A 21,435-nucleotide genomic window follows, 5' to 3' on the forward strand; every position below is an offset into this window, starting at 1 on the left:
CCACGTGTTGAGCCCACTGGAAGGGAAGGTTGATCCTCCTCCCACGCCCAAGCTCTCCGTGAAGTGGATTGGCGTCTGGGCCTGCCTCAGTTTCCCATAGCCCATTGCTCTCGATCCCTCAGGTGGGGTGGGGATCCCTCTGGTGCCCCAGGGCTGCATGAGGATGTGGCCAAGAGCTGCAATTCCCCCTCCCTCCTCTCCACCTGGAGCTTAGGCGGTTTTGCCTCATCTTCTGCTCCTGCAGCATCCTCATGTTCTCCAGCTTGACAGGGCTGGGGATGAACCCCACCTCGCAGCCCTCCTTCACCAGGCGCCCGATCCACCAGTCGTTGCTGTATTTCTGGGGCGCACAGAGAAAAGGGGCCTGAGACATGGCGCCGAGCCCCTCCCCCTGGCGCCGAGCCTGACCCCCCACCAACGGAGCCCGTGTCGCCTCGGTGCCAAACCCATGTCCATCGACACAATACTGAGCCCCAGTCCTCCAGCCTCCCCAGCCTCCACCCCGGCACCCACCTCTTTGATATGCAGGAAGTCCTTGGGTTCGAAGGAGATGGCCATGCCCTGGACCGGCATGTCATCATTGGGGGAGGGGTTGTAGCCCACGTTCGTCCTCACGGCGAAGGCCACTGGCTTGGTCTGTTCAGAGGGGGGGGAGTGATGCTGGAGGGAGGGGCCCCCGGACAGAACGCTGCCCTGGCATTTCAGAGGGCGCTGTGGCCAGGCGGCTGCACAGACCCGCCAGGAAGGGGCGAGGCGATCCGGGGACACATTCTGGCCCCCTCAATTGGGCACATGGAACAGCCCCGGCCATCTCCTTCCCCTCCCCACCCCACCGTAGGAATCAAGGAGAAAGGGGCCCTCCGCCAAGAAATGGAGCGTGGACCCCTCCCGCCCCAAGAGCGGTGCCGAGGGCTGCGGCTCTGGGTGGCTTCGGCCTTCTGAGGGAGGGGAACCAGGATTGTCGTGTCCCCTCTGTGCCACAGCCACAGCCAACCACGTCGGATTCTGGGGCCTATTGAAGCTCCGGCCACCACAGGGCTGGGTAGAAGAGCTCAGCTCCACCGCCAGGCGCGGATTAGGAGAGGCGTGGGAGGGTGTCTAGACCCCAGTCCCCACCCCGAGAATGCACGCCCTATGGGGCAGCGAGCCAGGCCCCCATCCCCCGAATCCAGCTCAGAGGGGGCCACGAAAGAAGCCGAGCGTGAGCTGGAGCCAAACGGCTCCAGGGACTGGTTGGCTCCGGGGTCGGGCTCCGGAGCTTGAGCCTGCAGGTTGAGAGCCAGGCCAGGACGGCAGTGGGGCTGTCGTACCCCTTTTAATCGGCTACATGTAGCGCTAACACCACGCTGAACCGATTCAAGGGGGAGGGCAATGGGAGCACTCCAGTGGGGCTGGAGCAGCCCCTCCCCCCCAGGCAGCGGCTGCCCCCACGCGACAGCTCCCAGGCCCTGCTGCGGGCGCTGCCCCCTGCGTGGGGACTGCCAGCTTGCCCTCTGAGGAGCAGCCCTCCGGCTGCACGGGGAGACGGACTGCTCCTGGGGTACCAGTTAACTGTTACCCGGTAAGCATCATCCATTAAGGGTGATGCTTTCTGGGTAACCGTTTAACCATTGGCCCATGTACACCCCAAGTCGGCAGTGAGGAGAGGGGCGTTGCCATGGGAATGGGGGCTTGCGCCTATGGAGCTGGTGGTTCATAGTCGCAACGGCTGCCCCAGAAGAGGACGTGGGCCCCACGCAGACCTGCCGGTGGAGGGGCCTGGCTGGGCGGTAAACCGAGGCGTTCGCTCCGTGCCAAGAGCCTTAGCAGGGCCTTGTGGCCTGCTATTACACCTCCCCTCCCCCACTGCACCGCAGGGAGACACAGGGGCCTCGTTAGCTAATGGCAGCGGGACTGCGCAGCCAGCGGGCGCTTCTCACCGTCACCCAGCAGCTTGGCTCAGGGCCGCCAGCTCCCCTCTTCCCAGGGAGTCTGGCAAGGGGCAGGGGAGAGGCAGGTGCATAGGCCGGGCTGCCACAGGGGGCAAGAACGCAGGGGGCAGAAGTGAGCACCCAGAGGCCCCCCAGACTTGGCCAAGGGTGAAGTGTCCCAGCTGGCCTGTGGAAAGACACCTGTTCATTGCACAGAGGGGAAACTGAGGCGCGGGGAAGTGAGACGTGTCCAAGGTCAGGGACGCAAACAGAACCCAGGAGGAGGGCCAAATGCAAGCGGCTCCAACCACTAGTCCACACTCCCCTCCCTGAGTGGTAAATTGCCCAGCCTCAGGCAGTGATTTCGGGGCCTGGTGTCTTCCTGCTAGCTCCGACAGTGGGGCGACTCCTGGGATTGCGGGGGCAGGCTGGGAAAGGGGTTGCTTCCCCCAGGGCCTCCTCCCAGCGGCAGGGAGACTGGACCGTGAGTGTATTTCTCCTCCTCCCGCCAAGGGATAGGGCTGCCGGGGTGTGTCCCCCACCTGTGGCAGGATGGCAGCACCTCCAGACAAGTTGGGGGGCCCCTCAACCACTTGGCAGCAAGTGCTAGCTGGCAGCCACCCCAGGCCACGTAATGGAAGGGCTGGGAGGAGGCCAGGTGGGGCAGCGCCAGTCCGCAGTCTCCTGGCACCGGCACTCTCCCGAGCCCAGCCCGATCGATGAGACATTTCATCAAGAGGAGCCAAATGAATTAGCTGATGGGGGTCCCTGGGCTGCGGGATTTATGGGTGGCATTGGGCCCGGGGCCAGCTGCCGCAGGAGCAGCGAGTCCATTGGGCAGGGCGAGGGGACGGAGCCAGGCCTCCCTGGCACCCAGCTGCCCCTGCAGAGCGGCCCTCTCGGGGGCAGAGCGGTGAGTCAGGCTGAGGGGCCTGGCACCAGCAGTTCCGACGGGCTCAGCCGCAGGAAGGAAAGGCAGAGCAGAGAGCCATGGGGCTGACGTAACGCCCCCCGCCTGCCCACGCCCTACCTTGGCCTTCTCCAGCTGCGCCAAGGCCTGCCGCTCGGCCTCCTTCTGCAGCGCCTCGCGATCCTCCTCCAGAGACACGTCGGAGTCTGAGGGGCGGCTGGTGTAGGAGTCCGCAGAGCCCTGAGGGGAGCACCGAAAGCACCAGCATCAGAGGGATTCACAGCCCCCCCTGCCAAGAATGGGGTGACTAAGGGGGGATAGGCTAGAGGTCTATCAAATCACAACTGGTGTGGAAAAAGCGAATAAGGAAAAGTTATTTACTTGTTCCCACAATATAAGAACGAGGAGTCACCAAATGAAATGAATAAGCAACAGGTTTAAAACAAACCAAAGGAAGTTTTTCTTGACTCAGAGCCTGGTCAACCTGTGGAACTCCTCGCCAGAGGATGCAGTGCAGGCTAGGACTTTAACAGGGTTCAAAAAAGAGCTAGATGGATTCATGGAGGTTAGGTCCATCAATGGCTATTAGCTAGGATGGGTAGGAACGGTGTCCCTGACCTCTGTTTGTCTGGATATGGGTGACAGGGGAGGGATCATGAGGATTACCTATTGTGATCCCTCCCTCTGGGGCATCTGGCATTGGCCACTGTCAGCAGACAGGACACTGGGCTACATGGACCTTTAGTCTCACCCAGTCTGGCCGCTCTTATGGGTGCCATGGCCATGTAGCTGAGCGAGCCCATTTCGAGCGGCAGGAGATACCCAGAGGGATTCTCCCACGTCCCCAGGCTGCAGCGCCCTGGCATGGCTCATCAACCACAGGGGCAGGGGCTGGTCGGGCAGCCTGGAGTCAGGCCCGGCTGCCCCCCACGCTGGAGGCGGATGCATCTGGGGCCTGTCTCAAGGAACAATTTCATTCCTTATGCACCCATCGCCAGGGCGCTTTAGAAACAAACCAACAGCCCTGCCCCGGACTCTCTGTGCCTTGGTCCCGCCCCTCCTCCCTCCCCCCGGCACAGCGAGGGTTAAGCTGAGTGGCAGGGAACTGAGGTGCAGCTGTTCTCGCTGCTCTGGGATGGAACGTGATAGCGGGGCTGGGACAGGGCAGCACCAGGCTGAGCGGACGGCATCAGACCCCATGAAAGCACCAGCACTGGGGAGAGCAACAGGCAGGGGGAGCCTAGAAACAGACAGTCCCCCTAGGGTGAGGGGCCTGGAAACTCTCATCTTTAGGAGGAGCAGCCTGTCAGCAGGAGGAAAGAAAGCAGGGGCAGGAGAACCAGCAAGGGGGGGAGAGGGAGAGGGAGACCCGAGGGCCACAAAAAGCCGAACTAGGACCTTTCTCTTCCCACCTCTGGGCTGCCCCCTACACGTGGGGCAGGAGGGGAGGGGGCGAGGAACGGAGAGGAATGGGCTGGCATGAGGCCAATGAGATCCCTGGCCGGCCCATGGCTCCGGGGTGCCACACTGCTAGCGGGCCCTGCCCCTGAGGAACAGGCTTCCTAGTCACCAGTGGGCCCCGGCCGGGCTGGGAGCGCAGAGGCAGGAGGGGGCGGGGGAACCCAGGGGGTGAGGGCGAGGGGTGGCGTCAGCACAGGACGTCTCAGGAGCTGCAGTGACGCTGCCCCAGCCTGGCCTCATACCCACCCGTACACGTGGGCACGGAGCCCGGGGGCTGGGTTTGTTCAGGCAAGCGAGGCCGGCGGGAGAAGGCAGCCAAGGGAAGGGGGTTAACCATGAGGGAACGTTTACGGGACCCCCCCCTCCCCGCACTGCTCTCCTAACACCCCTCAAGCCCCCACAGCCGCCCCACTCTGCCAATTCCTGCCCCCCAGCTCCACCAGCCTTCAGCCCAGCTCCCTGCGGCACAGAGGCTGCTAATAACCCTAGTGGGTCGGTATCGGGGTCCCAGGGAAAGGGGGGGACCAGCAATCTCGTTTCCTTGACTAGCCCAGGGGCAGAGGGCGACTAGGACTCCGTATGCTCCCCCCTTCCAGTCCAGCGGCGCGGTGCCCAGCCAGCCCCGTCCCTGGGGGCAAAGATAGCAGCCCTCCGCCACGGAGCTGCCTCTGCCCAGGCCCCCGAAATGTCAGGGCTAATGAGTCGGCTCTCACCCCACACGGCAAGTTCAGCCCCCTCGGGAATGGGGGGCAGCCCCCCACGACTGGCCGGGCAGCGCATCCCCGTGAGCCGCAGGCTCCGCACTCAGCTGCTCCAGACCGAAACCAAACCTGCTGCTGTCTCCAGAACCCCAATAACGGAACAACCTCCCGGGGCAGCCGCAGGGGGCAGGGGGCCATTCTCAGGCCAGCCAGAGGGGGCGCTGCAGAGCCCAAGGGACAACCCCCGTCCCCCCAAACCAGGCCAGCCTCCTCTCAGGGCAGTTCCACCGCGGGTTTCACTCAATCAGAAACAGAGGCGTCCCTCCAAGGAGCCCCCCCCAGGGGACGATACGGGGGGGAGGAGCTGTCCTGTGCTGTGTGGGGATGGATGGACCTTTACAGGCCAAGGCTAATAGCTGGGAGTGGAGATGATTTAGCTGGATGTGGCTGGAAGGGGAGCACCCCCCATCTCCCCGCAGAAACATGCGAACCCTCCCTCCGCTGATCTCCGCCCCCTCCCCCCCCCCCCCCCCCCCCCGCCGGGCAGCCCTACTCACCTCCTCCGCCGAGTCGTCCAGCCAATACAGATACATCCTGGCCGCGAGAGGGGGCGTGCAGGAGGGGGGCAGCCGGGCTGGCAGGGGGACCCCAGCAGAGAGCTCTGGCAGATAAGACTAGCAGGCGAGGAGGGGAAGCCACGACCCAGCTGCACTAAACATCCAGGGCTCTGGAGGTGGGAATCAGCTCCCCCGGGTGGCGTGGGTGGGCGGCCCTGAGGCTGATCTCCCGGAGAGACCATCCACCCTGCAGGAGCCACCCGGCTTCCCTGCCTCCCCTGGACCGGCCCAGAGACACAGGCAGGCAGGAGTTGGAAAGAGCCAGGAGCTGATGACGTGGGGCCGGGATGCGATTGGCTCAGACACTGAGCGACTGTCATGTCTGAATGGAGCCGGCATGTGGCCCAGCTGGGTGGGGGGGTCACCGGCCCTTTAAGAACAAGGCTGCTGGTTTGAAGCCCAGCATGGAGGAGTAGCGAGCAGGAGGCCGCTACCGTGCTGGGATGTACGGCCCTGGATTGGGGCACTTAGCCCTGCAGCTGGGCTTGCTAGCACAGAAGCCGTGGGGAGCACCCGGAGCCAAGACGAATGGGAACGGGGACGGGGAATAGGGAAGTACCTGGATCCGTATCTCCTGCTCCAGCCCCTTCTCCCAGAGCATTCAAGCCCCGGCTGCATGCACGGCAAGAGGTGGGTCAGGCTTAGCACCCAGTGGGGGAAACTGAGGCACAGGACGGCGCCACTCGGCCAGAATTCCAACAGGGATGTGACTGGTTAGCCGATTGATTGGTGGAAGCTGAAGCAGCTCCCCTACCTGCCACAAGCAGGGGGCTGCTTCAGCCCCCCCGGGGCCCGCTGCAGGCAGAGGGCGCTCCAGCCCGGCCGGAGCCACCCCAGTCTGTAGCGGGGGGAGGGGGTTTACTCCAGCCTGGCCACATGGGCTGGAGCAGCCCTCCCCACCCAGGCCCCAATTAAATGGGGTTAACCAATTAAATGGGGTTTTACCTCCCTAATTTCCAAGCGCATGGCCCTATGGCAAATCCCACCCATTGTGGGTGCTACGACCTGAACATTCAGGCTCTAGGTCCCGTCAAGATTCGACTGCAGTTTGCCTGAGGCCTACCCCAGTGTTTCACAACCCCAACCCAGTTCCCAGCTGTCCCAAGAATGTTTTCCTCTCCCCACGGAGGCATCAGTTTCCTGGATTTTGCCTCCAGGGCCTGGTAAAGGTTCCTCTTGCTCTTGTGTTCTCCCCACCCACCCACCTGAAATCAACGCTCCCCACTACAGGGAACACCCCTGGGTACCACTGAGAAGAAGCTGGATCAGCACAATTTAGGGGTGGGAGGGGTCACAGATACGCTGACCCAGCACAAGAGTTCCAAGGTGTTTCACAAGCTCTCTGAGGCTATATCTAGACTGCAGGCTTCTTTCGGAAAAAGCTTTTCCAGGAGAGCTCTTCCAAAAAATCTTCTTCTGAAAGACAGCATCTACACAGCAAAAGCGCATCGAAAAAACGATCTGCTTTTTCGAAAGAGAGCGCCCACACCGAATGGACGCTCTCTCGCATGTAAGCTGTGATTGCTATGGATGGCGTGGCCACCAGGGCACCTGCGCTTTTTCCTCTTTCCTCTTCTTTCGAAAGAACTCCCTCTTCCCCGTCCACACACGCCTTTTTCCGAAAGAGCTCTTTGGCAAAAGGGCTTCTTCCTCGTAGAAAGAGGTTTACCGATGTCGGAAAACCTCCTCTGTTCTTTCGATTTTTTTCCCCCGAAAGAACACGATTGCAGGGTGGACATAAGTGAAGATTTTTCGGGAAAACGGCTGTTTTTCTGAAAAAACTCTGCAGTGTCGACATACACTGAGCTGTGGCACCCCCCAGCATGCAGCCACCTCGGCGTAGAACGAGGCAGCTGTTTAACAGCGCCCCGCAACACACAGGCGGCGGGGGGGGGGGGCGCTTGAACCCCCATGCAGGGCCAGGACTAGAGACAGCACCACGGACTGCAGAGCGCCCCCTAGCACCATCCTGGAGTACTGAGGGATTGGCATTGATTCTAGGGCAGGGAGGCCTCCTCACCCCTCTCCAGGAGCATGGCGCCCCCTAGTGCCAGACTGGGACACTGGCGTTAGCACTGACCCAGAAGGGAGCCCCCGTTCCCCCAAGTCCCCATGCCTCTCAGTCCCTAATGCCTTAGTGAACCAGATCTCAATGGGCTCAATCCATTGTGGAGTGGGACAACTTCAGCCTGCTCCCTGCAAGCTGACCCCCCCAGTGCCTCCTGCTCCTCCCCCCACCCAGAGACTCAGCCCTCAACCTCCCAGAAGTATTGGGGAGGGAGGAAAAAAACATCCCCCAGATCCTATACTCCCGGGGGGGCTTTGTACTGAGATCAAGGATGGCCAGGAATGTGGAGGGGAAGGCAGAGGGAGTCTGGGGGGAAAGTGGGGAGGAGGGGATATTGGGAGTTGCAGAGGAGGTTTGGGGGTGAGAAAGAAGCAGGCTGGGGGGCAGGGGCTGAGGTGGAGGGTCTGGGGGGGCAGTGATTGGAGCGAGGAGGAAGCAGGTGAAAAGAGGTTGTGGGGAGCGTAGCAGAAGCAGGAGGGTGCGGGAGGGAAGGGCTGTAGGGGGATGCAAAGAGCTGCACAATGTTCTGCCAGCTGGGGGACCCCCCACCAGCCCGGCTGGGCTGGGACCCCCCTATGGTTGGGGCCGGCCGGTTGCTGCCTGGGTGGCCCCATACCCAGGGGGTCCCAAGTGGCTGGGGAGGGGAGGCACAAGGGAAGGGATGAAGGGCAGCAAGAGTGGGGGAGCAGCCAGGGGACCCCCAGCCCTCCAGAGAGATGTCGGAGGGTAGGGGGGGACGCTCACCAAGACGGGCTGGTGCCCTTTGCTGGGCGACTCCATGCTGCCGGTGCTGGCTGGGCCCGGGCGCAAGTGGGCAGCGGGGACGGCTCTGCTGGGCGGCTGGGCTCAGGTTTCACCAACAGTGCAACATTCGCAACCTGCCAGGGTATATTTAGCCCATGCAGGGGGCGGGCGGGCGGGCGAGGGGGCTGGCCTGAGCCAAGGGTCAGCCTGGGGGGTGGGTTCGGCCCAGGGTTTAGCCGCCCTTGGACACGCTCTCCGCTCACCATAGACCAGAGGGAACCGAAAACAGCCAGGCTCTGCTACCCCCAGCCCCTCAATCCCTACCCACAGCTCCCCATTCCCCACGCCTGACAGCAGACGCCTGCTGAGGCTCAGGGGCACGCCGCGGGGCATGCCTGTGATGGGGGGGGCTGTCAGAGCACCAAGGACCCCCCCACACTAATCCCTGCCGGCCCGTGTCCAGGGCCGAAGCCCTGAGCAAAGCCCAGAGGCTGCTTTCTGACTGGGTCAGATTCTGGGATGGGTTAAAGCTAATTGGGGTCTGGAGCCTCCACATTCTGGGCCACCCTCCCCACCCCCCCACAAAAATCAGCCACCCCCTTCCCACCCACCCAGCCCCCACCCCCTGAAAGTCCAGCTGTGGCAGCCCCCAGCCCATTCGCTGAGCTCTATGCTACCTCCCTGCTGTGCCATCTAGGCCTCGCAGCTCCCGCTGGGGCCTCCGATTCCCAGGATCCTGCCTCGATTCCCCACAGGATTCCCCACAGGAAAGTGGCCATCTAGGGCAGGAGAGCTGCCAGCCTGGCCACCCAGGAGCAGGTTTGCATGAAAATCAAGGTGGTCCACTGAGACCCCCGACCCTGAGCTTAGAATGGGCGTACTGGGTCAGACCAAAGGTCCATCTAGCCCAGTAGCCCAGTAGCCTGTCTGTCGACAGCAGCCAACACTAGGTACCCTGGAGGGGATGGACCGAAGACAATGACCAAGCCATTTGTCTCGTGCCATCCATCTCCACCCTTCCAGAAACAGAGGCCAGGGACACCATTTCTATACCCTGGCTAATACCATTCCATGGACCCAACCTCCATGAATTTATCTAACTTCCCTTTAAACTCTGTTAAAGTTCTAGCCTTCCCAGCCTCCTGTAGCAAGGAGTTCCACAGGTTGACTATTTGCTTTGTGAAGAAGAACTTTCTGTTGTTAGTTTGAAGCCTGCTACCCATTCATTTCATTTGGTGCCCTCTAGTCCTTCTATTATGGGAACTAATGAAGAACTTTTCTTTATGCACCCTCTCCACCCCACTCATGCTTTTATAGACCTCTATCATATCCCCCCTCCGTCTCCTCTTTTCTAAGCTGAAAAGTCCCAGTCTCTTTAGCCTCTCTTCATATGGGACCTGTTCCAAACCCCTGATCATTTTAGTTGCCCTCCCCTCTCCCACCCTCTCTCTTCCCTTCTCCCACCTCCTTTTCCCAGTCTCCCCGAGTTTTGTTCAATAAAGAGAGTTTCTATTTTTGAACACACGTGTCCTTTATTTTGTACATCAGGAAGGGGGCTAGGGAGGGGTAAGTGGAAGGGAGTGAGGGAGGAATGGGGTACGAGCCCCCGATGGGGAGGACTGGGGTGGCTCTGCGGGCTCCTCGGGGTGGAAGCTCTCCTGCAGCCCCCCGATTGACCCCCCCCCCGGATGGCAGACTGCGGCAATTGCAGCTGGTCTGATGGCCGAGTGCTGTGATGTGCCCAGTGTGGGTACTCCGGGCACTCCAAGCCAGGACTGCTTTGCAAGCGGGGAACCCCTGAGAACTGTCTGTCCGGGGTGGGGGTCGGGTCCCTTTAAGCACAGCCCTCGGCTAGCCTGAGACAGCAGCTCCACGCTCTAAGTCCTCCTCTGATGCCCTGCCAGCACTGCTTCCGGCCATCCTTAAGCCCGGTTCAGGGTCCACTCAATGTGGACATGCTAGTTCGAATTAGCAAAATGCTCATTCGAACTAGTTTTTAGGTCTAGATGCACTAGTTCGAATTAGGTCTCCCCTCCTCACTGGGCTGGGCTCGTTGCTGGATGGGGGTACCTGTGCTGTGCTCCTGGGGCAGGCAGTTGGAGCTTTAGTGGGGTGCTCCCCCCCAATGCTGCCATGCGTAGGCCCACACTGCCCTCTGCTGGGCAAGGCTGGGAAGGCATCTCCTGAGGGACCCCCCCAAGAGGCAGGAACCAGATGGAGCAGCTACCAAAGGGTGAGAGCAGTGGTCACCAACCAGTCGATCCGCCCTGCTGCTCCCTAGGAGCCTCCTGCTTGTTGTGCAGGGTGGGGGAGACCGAGGCTGGGGATGCTGATGTCACTCTGTCCCCCTCCCCTGTACCCCGTCTTCTCAGAATGAGGAGGGCGGGGCTTTGGCAAAGGGGCGGGGCAGAGGTATTTGAGTTTGAGGTAGAGCCTGAACTGACTTAAATTCAAAAAGTGATCTTGTGCTTAAAAACATTGGAGACCACTTGGTTAGGGATTTTCCCCTGGCCGGGACGATAACGCACCACTGGAGGCTGTTTCTCCGGAGCAGACCCACCCCTAAACCAGAGATCCCACCGCTCCTCCACATCTCCCCCCCATACACACACACGCAAGCTCAGCGGCCCCCTGCAGCCACTCCGCCTCCCCTCCACTAGCCCAGGAATGAGCCCCCCAGCCTTGCCCAGTGGAGAGAGCAGCATGAGCAGCCCCACAGTGAACGGCCCGCAGCATGGGCAGCGCCTCCATCGGGTTTCAGCTGGTTCTGATCCAGGATCCATTTGATCCCCTGAATTCCAGGGCAATCTGATTGGGTGGAAGCTCCCACTTTTGGCCCATCTCCCGGTGGAAAACCCTCCCTTGGGGTATCCGGAGGGTTGAGGGAACCTGGGAATGAGCCCACGGCAAGGGGAGCCCAGGTGTGTGTCCCCAAGAGCCTCATCGCCCTGGGGGGCAGTCCCGGCTCGGGTACCGACAGAGCCAGCTGGGAAACGGCAAGGCCGGGAACTTTGCCTACGTTACCTCCTATATTCCATCTAAACTTTTCCATCCGTGTGCAGAATAATTTGTATGTGCACTAAGGTCTGTACGAATATGCACCACTAGCAGAAACCAAACACCTAGCAGCGGGTGCTCTGCTGATCAGCTGGGCAGCATCTGAATTTCTCCTGAGTGGCCGCACCAGTGCCCAGCTTACAGGGAACACTGGTCACTTCTCCAGCATCCTTCTCCCTCGCGCTCTGGAGGGTGGAAATACACGGGCAAGCTGGCCCTTTAAATCCGCTCTCTCCACAGGGCCCCACTCCAAGAACCTTCTCCGCAGGAACTGCGACCTCCAGCATCTTCCCATGCCGTCACCATGGGAACCACTCTCACACAGGCACCCCTCCTGGGGGGCAGGCCCCAGGGCCCCTCCTTCCAGCTGTTTATGCCCTTGCCCTTCACTCATGGGGGAGGGCAGCTGGAGAGGCGTACGCCACACCCACCAGAGCAGACTTTTAGGGCCCCCCCAAACAGTGTAGGTATCAGTCCAGGCAAGAGCTAACATCCCCAGGCCCTGAGGCCTTGTCAACCCCCCTGCCCTGCCCTGGGGGTGACGCCCTCGCCCCAGCCGCAGATCCGGCGGCTAGTGCGTCGTCTCAGAGTCAGCCCCACTGCCAGCATTACCACCCCCTAGCTCCATGGATGCTGGTGATACCCAGGGGCCTGCCCAGAGGCAGCCAGTGGGTTCCAGACAGGGACCCCCCCGCTGCTAAGAATCTGGCCCCGGCCTGCTGATCTTGCCCCTCCAACCATCCATCTCGCAGGGACTCAGCTGTTTCATTATTTAATGTCTGTTCCAGGCCCCCTCCCCTGGGGGGTTGCCATGGAGACCATGTTGCTTCCCGTCTCAGAGATGTTTCTGGGCTACTGGATGGAGGGGGGGGACGCAGAGTGATAGTGGCTGAGAGGGAGGTAACAGGAAAGCGGGGGGGAGGGAGCAAGATTGCAGGAGCTACCCAGCAGTCAGCTCCACCCCGCTGGCAGGACAGCCAGCCCCCCTCCTTGCCCTGGAGGGGCAGCAAGGCAGCTAAGAGCTTCCCTGGGGAGCTGCGTCTGGGACAGGGGGTGGGGCGAAAACCAGCGCTGGTCCAGTCCCAGCCTCTGCCTGCTGGGGGCGCTGCGGGGACCCCGCGCTGCTTTAAAGGAGCATTCCGTGGCCAAAGTTATGGCCACACTTTGCCATGGGCGGGCAGCTCTGATCTGGGGCTCCCCCTGGGTGCCCAACCCCTTCGGCTAGAGACCTGGGGACAGAGCACCAATGGGGTGGTGCCGTTCGTGTGACCCCAGCTCCAACACCCACCAACCCGCCCCTCTTTCCGGCACTAATCAGCCCCCGATTCCGCCAGGGAGTCACCTCCCCCTGCCAAGGCTCGATCATAACACAGAGGGGAACTCGCCCCACGCTGGGCCCATCCCCTCCACCCCAGGGTGACTCAGTGCACAACCAGGTGCTAAGATGCCAGGTCTTCCCTTAAAAAGACCCCACAGATTAAACCAAACTGTGGTTTGCGTGGGGGGGGGGGGGAGGCAAATTTTCTGCCTTGAAGCTTTAAACTTCTCTGCACCCTGACAGCCTAGAGAGGCACACTCCGCGCTTCCAAGGCTGATGAGCCCACCTCCCTCTCTCCCACGGGAACTTGACGTTGGTTCTTTCTTGTTGCGTTCCTCCTGCTTTAGACCAATGGTGGGCAACCCGTGGCCCATGGGGGTTCTAGACATTTTGTGGACTGCTGCCCACCCGCAGGGTGGCCAGATGACGCCGGTTTCCGTGCTGTTTTTTTCCTCTCGCTATTACTACAGTGACATGCACGTAAACCCAGGACACGCAAAGGGAGGTGTGTGCCTCACTTGTGCGTGCCACCTGCCCTGCTCTGCCCCCCTTGGGCAGGGGGCTGGACTTGGTGACCTCCTGAAGTCTCTTCCAGCTCTATGATTACCTCTAGTTCCAACACTCCCCGCTGCAGAATCAACGGTGCAAAGCAAACCTCATGGAGAGGGAACCCCGGGGCTCCGTTCCCCCTCCCAAACATGGGATGCTGAGGCCACGGGAAGGCCCCCACCCCTGCTGTCCTTACCTGTCTGACGAAGCTGTTGGACGTTGTGTCCGAAGAAGTGCTGCCATCGGAGCGTTTGAACCTGCTCTTCCGCTTGCTGTACTTGCCCTGGGAGAGGGAGAAACTGGTTAATGAGCGTGCAGGAGCTTACAGAGAAGTGGGAGCGGACCCGTGCAGGCATACCAGAAATCTGCAGAACTCCCCGCTGCAGGACGCTGCCAAGGCTCCTGGAGGAGTTACCCTGACATCTGCTTTGCCCCACCTTCCATCTGAGAATCTCCAAATATTTGACAGGCACAAATGAATCAAGTCATCCCTCTCCTGCCCTGGGGAGGTGAGCGAGTAGCATTATCCCTGATGGACAGCTGGGAGGATATCGAAGCACCAAAAGGAGAAATGCTTTACTCATGGCCACACAGTAAGTCAGTGGGACAGCGGAAAGCAGAGCTCAGGAGCCCTGCCTAACTGAGCCTACAAACTGTTTCTAGGACCACACTAGACATCCGCATGGCTGAGAAGAGGATGAGCTGCTAGAATATGGGCAGCAAGCCTCACGCTTCAGGGCGTTGGCTGGTCAGTTCCTGAGGCCAGGAAGGAATCTCTCCATTCCCGGTAGCAAATGACACCATAAGGAGGCTCTTTCCCTGTGACTGATGGCGGCGGAGGGGAGGGGGACAGGCACCCAGATCCTGGATTAAACTTTCCAGTGGGCTCAGAGGGGCTATTCTTCTGTGATAATCCCTACAAGCCAGCATGGACTGCAGACACGTTAGGTCCACATCCCCCTCTCGATACTCCCTGGGGACTGCTGAGTCCCCCACAACAGGGCCAGAGACCCCCCAATGTCCCTGGCCCTTTCCCTGGCCCTTGCCCAGAGCCCTGGGGGGTGCAGAAGCAGCGCTGGAGGGAGGGGTCACGCTACGACTCTCCTCTGCCGGGGGAAGCAGCTGGCTCCGAATGCTGCATGGTCACCTGATGCGGGTGCCAATCAATACGCCGCTCCCGGGCTCTCATCGCCGTGCTGGGTTCCCAACCAATCTGGCCCCGCGCCACAGCCAGCCTCGAGTCCCCAGGGAGCTAGCGGCAGCGCCAGCCACGTCAGCCCACCCCGCTGGACACAGGGGGCGCGCGCCGGGCGAGGGACAGCGGCCCTGGGTCGGGGGCTTTATTCCAGCTGCTGTCGGCTCCACCTCCCCATCCCCAGAGCACCGGTTCTGGACAACCACAGATCACATGGCACATCCGAAGGGTGGGGTCGACAGCTCCATCCTCAGCTAGCAGAAGGGGAAACCAAGGTACAGAAGAGGCTGGCGTATCACAGGCACTAGTGGGGGACCACACCCGGAGAGCGGCTTTGCCGCCCCGTGTCGACAGGCAGGGCGAGGCCCCTGCCCACACGTCCCCATGGGTGCAGGGCCGGGGCCCAGCTCCGGACAGATGTCGGGGGGGGCTGAACTGTGCTCTCCTGTGAGCTGCCCTCCCACTACTCCTTCCTGTGCCCAGGGAAGGGTGGGGCTCGCTCTGTGTACGTGGGCTGTGATCCTGTCGCATCCTCTGAGCCTAAGGTGACTGGCGAGGGAGGCAGCAGTGCCTGGAATTAAATTAGCCCCGTTGGTCATCACGGAGCAGGAGAGAGAGAATGTGGGGCTGGTTGGATTTGCCCTCCCTCCCTGCCCCACAACCAGGGCCCCAGAGATCACCCAAGAGCCGGCCCATCTGCGCCAGGGGCAAGGTGGGATCCACAAAGGCAGAGACTGAGACGACGGAAAGGGTTCCGGTTCCAGCCTCATGGACCTCCAGAGGAGGCCCCATGCTACCAAAGAGGTGGATGGGGCAGGAGGCTGTGATTCCACCCCACCCCGTACAACAAGAGTTGTGTATACCCCCCCTCCCCACAGCTCTACCTCTGTGCAACAAGCCGTGTGCGCACACTCCTCTCCGTGCAAGAAAGCCGTACACATTCATGCCCCTGCGTCCATGTCACAGCCGCCTATAAACACACAAAACAGCCCTGCTTCCATGCAATGAGCTGCATACACACACGCCGAGCTGTACACACCCAACTACTACACACACTCTCATCCCCATGTAATTAGAGCTTACTACCGACCCGATTTACTACACACGCTCCTACCACCTCCCTAGTGGCACATGCGCTCCCCTCCACGCCTTCCCCTCAGTGCGCAGGCTCGGATGCTCTCCTTCCTCACACCCACGCAGGCCCCAGCAGCCAGGCAAATGCACACGCGTAGGGAGCCAGCGAACACACCTGCTGCCACTGAGTCATCCCCTGACCAACAGCGCCTGGCAAATGCTCCAAATACCCAGCTGGTGGCACAGACTTAGAAGGAGCCAGCAGCTGAGAGCTGTCCCACGGCCAGCGCGCTTGCCCCATCCTCTACAGCGCCTCCTGCTGGGGGAGGCTGGGGCTGGCAAGATTTCCACCCCACCCGCAGCCAGCCCTCCCTGCAGAATTGTGGCTGGACCCCTCCGCAGCTGTCTCGGAGGGCCCAATCCTGCTCCCCCTCCCCGTCCTCGCCCTGGGACGTCAGTCCCTTCCCAGCTGGTTCCTCCTGAAACTCCCAGTGAGCGCGAGGCCTTTCCGCACAGGGCAAGCAGCCGGGACGTGTTGGGGCAGGTCTCGGAATGAGCCATCTCAGAGGGACAGCTGGGCCCAGTTGCTGCCCAGCCCACAGACACGTGGTCCCTGCGCAGGGCAGGAGTTGGTATTTTTAGGATTCCTCCCCACCCCCATGGCTCCAATCAGGGTCCATCCATCAGTCACATTCCCTGCACCCGCGGTGGGTGGCTGGGATTCCCCATCCAGGGGGCTGGTGCAGGGTTTCGTCTGTAACGAAATAGCTGCAAGCCTGTTTTTTACATTCACAATGAACCCTGCAAGCCCAGAGGCCTTGGAGCTACGAACCGCCAAGCCTAGAGAGGCCGAGGCTCAGCCCTGGCACAAGTTAAGCTCTTGACTGGGGGCCCTCCAGGTGGGGAAGGGTTAACCGGAGCCATGTCCTAAGCTGGTGGAGGCTGGGTTTGTGTTTCCCAGCCCTGTGGTCCATCCAGACATGGGTATCCCTTCCCCTTCTCCACCCTGCTAAGTAGCCCTGAGCAACAGATCCAACCAGCGACTGGTACCCCCAGCAGGCACTGGTATCCCAACCAGATACTGGTACCCCCAGCAGGCACTGGTATCCCAACCAGATACTGGTACCCCCAGCAGGCACTGGTATCCCAACCAGATACTGGTACCCCAGCAGGCACTGGTATCCCAACCAGATACTGGTACCCCCAGCAGGCACTGGTATCCCAACCAGATACTGGTACCCCAGCAGGCACTGGTATCCCAACCAGATACTGGTACCCCAGCAGGCACTGGTATCCCAACCAGATACTGGTACCCCCAGCAGGCACTGGTATCCCAACCAGATACTGGTACCCCAGCAGGCACTGGTATCCCAACCAGATACTGGTACCCCCAGCAGGCACTGGTATCCCAACCAGCGACTGGTACCCCCAGCAGGCACTGGTATCCCAACCAGATACTGGTACCCCCAGCAGGCACTGGTATCCCAACCAGATACTGGTACCCCAGCAGGCACTGGTATCCCAACCAGATACTGGTATCCCCAGCAGGCACTGGTATCCCAACCAGATACTGGTATCCCAACCAGATACTGGTACCCCCAGCAGGCACTGGTATCCCAACCAGATACTGGTACCCCCAGCAGGCACTGGTATCCCAACCAGATACTGGTACCCCAGCAGGCACTGGTATCCCAACCAGATACTGGTACCCCCGGCAGGCACTGGTATCCCAACCAGATACTGGTACCCCAGCAGGCACTGGTATCCCAACCAGATACTGGTACCCCCAGCAGGCACTGGTATCCCAACCAGATACTGGTACCCCCAGCAGGCACTGGTATCCCAACCAGATACTGGTATCCCCAGCAGGCACTGGTATCCCAACCAGATACTGGTACCCCCAGCAGGCACTGGTATCCCAACCAGATACTGGTACCCCCAGCAGGCACTGGTATCCCAACCAGATACTGGTACCCCCAGCAGGCACTGGTATCCCAACCAGATACTGGTACCCCCGGCAGGCACTGGTATCCCAACCAGATACTGGTACCCCCGGCAGGCACTGGTATCCCAACCAGATACTGGTATCCCCAGCAGGCACTGGTATCCCAACCAGATACTGGTATCCCCAGCAGGCACTGGTATCCCAACCAGATACTGGTACCCCCAGCAGGCACTGGTATCCCAACCAGATACTGGTACCCCCAGCAGGCACTGGTATCCCAACCAGATACTGGTACCCCCAGCAGGCACTGGTATCCCAACCAGATACTGGTACCCCCGGCAGGCACTGGTATCCCAACCAGATACTGGTACCCCCAGCAGGCACTGGTATCCCAACCAGATACTGGTATCCCAAGCAGGCACTGGTATCCCAACCAGATACTGGTATCCCAACCAGATACTGGTACCCCCAGCAGGCACTGGTATCCCAACCAGATACTGGTATCCCCAGCAGGCACTGGTATCCCAACCAGATACTGGTATCCCCAGCAGGCACTGGTATCCCAACCAGATACTGGTATCCCCAGCAGGCACTGGTATCCCAACCAGATACTGGTATCCCCAGCAGGCACTGGTATCCCAACCAGATACTGGTACCCCAGCAGGCACTGGTATCCCAACCAGATACTGGTATCCCAACCAGATACTGGTATCCCCAGCAGGCACTGGTATCCCAACCAGATACTGGTACCCCCAGCAGGCACTGGTATCCCAACCAGATACTGGTATCCCCAGCAGGCACTGGTATCCCAACCAGATACTGGTATCCCCAGCAGGCACTGGTATCCCAACCAGATACTGGTATCCCCAGCAGGCACTGGTATCCCAACCAGATACTGGTACCCCCAGCAGGCACTGGTATCCCAACCAGATACTGGTACCCCCGGCAGGCACTGGTATCCCAACCAGATACTGGTATCCCCAGCAGGCACTGGTATCCCAACCAGATACTGGTACCCCCAGCAGGCACTGGTATCCCAACCAGATACTGGTATCCCCAGCAGGCACTGGTATCCCAACCAGATACTGGTACCCCCAGCAGGCACTGGTATCCCAACCAGATACTGGTATCCCCAGCAGGCGACATCACAACAATGTATCTGTGCTGGTATCCCCACCTCCTCCTCCATCGGGCAGTGCTACACCAAACCCCACAGCGGGTTTCCAGCAGGGGTGAAGTACCCCCTTAGTATCCACTAGCAAGCAGAAGGGGAAATAAAGAGGCGTGGTGCCTCTGGATTGGATCTACCAAATTACCCCGTCTGCTCCAAAGTTTCCCGGCGCGAGCCCCAGAGGAGGCATAGTGGCACCCCGGGGGCCCCTCCGGGCCAGGACTGGCCCAGTCTCACAGACCCTTCAGCATTGTGACCCACATTTTCCAGACGGGGAGACCACGGTGACACAGCAAACAAGGGCAGCTAGGTCCCCCGCAAGACCACCCGCTTCCACCCCTAGGACCCACCCACCCCCTTGCTCATCTCCCTGCCGGTTTGGACACCCGCCACCCGTTTGGGGCTCACCTCCCTGGTGACCTCTGGGCACAGGATGGGGGGCACGTGGGGCCCCCGCTTTGCCTGGTGGGTGCCAAGGGGGGGGGGGTTTCAGCTGAGCTGGAACCCGGCGAGAGCAGCGAGAAGGGCGGGGGCAGAAAGCTGCCAGGCTGCGAACCTGCCTCCGATCCCCCCGCATCGGTTCGAGCCCGTGTCAGCCCCCCTGCACTTTCCAGCAACCCCCTCGGAAAAGCAAAGGGCAGCGGGTCATGGGCCGGTTCCGATCCGGTCCGGTCCATCCCCCCGGTATTTCTGGCTGCAGCCCCCCTCCGGGGGGGGGGACCCACCTGCAGGCCGGGGTGCTCGAACACGTCCATCTGGATCTCCTGGGTGGAGCTGCGGGGTGTCCGGGCCATGCCGCCCTCCCGCACCATGGAGCTCGCGGCGGCTCGGCCTGGCTCGCCCCGGACTCGTGTCCCAAGCCAGCCCCGGCAGAGGAGGAGCCCGGGGCGGGGGCGGGGGCGTGTGGGGGCGGCAGCCGCCCGGCCCCTCCCGGCGGCCACACAATGCGCAGGCAGGCGGGGGAGGGAGGGGGGTGGCGAGAGACGGGGGCGAGCCCCGGGGCTCGCCGGCCCGGAGGGGGCGGGGTGTGGTCCGAGCGCCCCCCCCCCACAGAGCGATGTGGGGGGGTCTGCAAGCAGGCAAAGACCCCCCCCTCCGGCTTTGGAACTCCCCCCCCCCCCATCCTCCCCCCCTACCGAGGGGCCTGGCTGCCAGCAGCACTAAGTGGGGGGGGCAGATGTCAGGAGATGTCCCCCGTCATGGGGATTCCCGAAGGGGGGGGGGCTCATGCCTCCCTACTCCCCACAGAGCCCCCCCCCCAAACCCACGGCCATGGCTGGGCGCAGGGCTCCAGTGATGGGTCCGCTCCCCCCTGCCCAGGGACCATGGGGGGCACTGCTGCCCCCCCTCAGATCCTGCAGAGAGCTGGCCCTGGGTATTTTACTGCCACTCTTTTCAAGCCCGCCCCCCAGGCCACTGCTCCAGCCCACCAAAAGCTGGATCCCGCCTCCCTGCAACTGGCTGTGGGGGGTTGCGGGGATACTCAGCCCCCAGACCTGTTTTATTGGGGGGTCCCGGGTTGGTGTGGCACTGGGTTGGCTCTCAGCGCTAACCTGCTACCCGCCCGGTAACCTGCTACCCGCCTGGTAAGTTGGATTCCACGCACAGCTCCCCCCATCCCATCCCTGGGCTCCCTCCACACACACTGTCCCCCCTTCTTTCCCTCCCCCCGTCTGCCAGCACCCCTCAGTCCCGACCTCCGCCCAGCAGGTGGTAACCTTGAGAGAGATTTCTGAGTCCCAGGATGGGGACCCCCAGCTGGACCGGTTCCCCTCCCTTCCTGCCAGGCACAGGCTCAATGCGGCCGTGTGGGGGGGCAATACTGCTGGGATGGGAGAGGGGGGGAGCTTGGTTGGGAACAGATCTCAGCTTCCCAGAGCCCCTGCCATGAGAGCATGCTGGCCGGTGAGCGGCTGTATTGCTTAGTTGGCCTTATTGTGCAGTGACAGCTGGCCTGGGTCTCCAGAGCTCTGCTGCAGGTCGGTAGCTGGTAACCCACCCACCTCTCTCCCCCTGTGCCCTGCCACCTCCTTTCATTCGCCCCCACCACCCTTTGCCAGGAACCTGTCCCCTACCAGAGCCTTCCTAGCAGAACCCACCTGCCCCAACACCCCCTGGGGGCTCCCAACAGGCCCTGATGATCCTCAAAGCCCCCCACATGCCCCCCACGTCAGGTAGACTAGGGCACTTGGATGGGCGCCGATTTAGGGTGAGAAGGAGGGAGGGGAAAGGAGTCATTGGGGCCACTTCTTCCCCCACCAACCACCTGGGGAGCAACTGATGCTGTGGCCAAGACCCTGGAGTAAATGAGGGGGCTGAAGAAAAGTGCACTCCCCTCCCTCCCCCCACTGCTGCCCCTCCCACCCAGCAACCCAGCTGAGGAATGGAGTCAGGGACTTACCCCCTCCATCTGCCCGGTACTCCTGCCAGGGCATGGGGGACAGGGCAGGGACGCTGGTCCTTCTCCGCCCACTTCGGGGCTCCAGCTGAGGCGTGGGGGTCGGGGCCTTGCAAGCCCTCATGACCCAATTCCGCTCCCCAAGGAGACCACCAGGCGGGTGGAACAGGACAAGCCCTGCACCCCACCCCCAGGAGAGGGGCAAGCCACCGCACCCCAACCCCGGCAAAATGCTGGACGGGCTGAGCGGGGCCAGCGATGGGGCAGGACCAGAGCTGGGATGGGGGGGAGGGGTTGATAAGTGAGGGTATGTCTAC

At 61.6% G+C, this 21,435-nt stretch overlaps 1 protein-coding gene across 6 annotated transcripts in view; it reads right to left on the bottom strand.

Moving 5' to 3' along the window:
• The window catches only part of CACNB1 (calcium voltage-gated channel auxiliary subunit beta 1), a 34,975-nt gene extending 15,372 nt beyond the window's left edge, over positions 1–19,603 (bottom strand). For 2 of the 6 annotated variants that reach the window (XM_075911760.2, XM_075911757.2), the window contains exons 1-5: positions 19,446–19,602; positions 13,532–13,618; positions 2,941–3,060; positions 514–636; positions 204–340 (exon numbers count right to left, since the gene is read on the bottom strand). In XM_075911760.2, coding sequence (XP_075767875.1) covers positions 204–340; positions 514–636; positions 2,941–3,060; positions 13,532–13,618; positions 19,446–19,532 — 554 coding nt within the window. In that variant the 5' untranslated portion in view covers positions 19,533–19,602. Of the gene's footprint in view, positions 1–203; positions 341–513; positions 637–2,940; positions 3,061–8,411; positions 8,542–13,531; positions 13,619–19,445 lie in introns of those variants that run through there. The other 4 variants (XM_089773893.1, XM_075911758.2, XM_075911759.2 and 1 more) reach the window with 3 other exon arrangements.
• Between the last annotated feature and the right edge of the window lie 1,832 nt (positions 19,604–21,435).

The sequence above is a fragment of the Pelodiscus sinensis genome, chromosome 29 (genome assembly GCF_052426305.1).
Source record: "Pelodiscus sinensis isolate ZL-2025 chromosome 29, ASM5242630v1, whole genome shotgun sequence".
Lineage (NCBI taxonomy): Eukaryota > Metazoa > Chordata > Testudines > Trionychidae > Pelodiscus > Pelodiscus sinensis.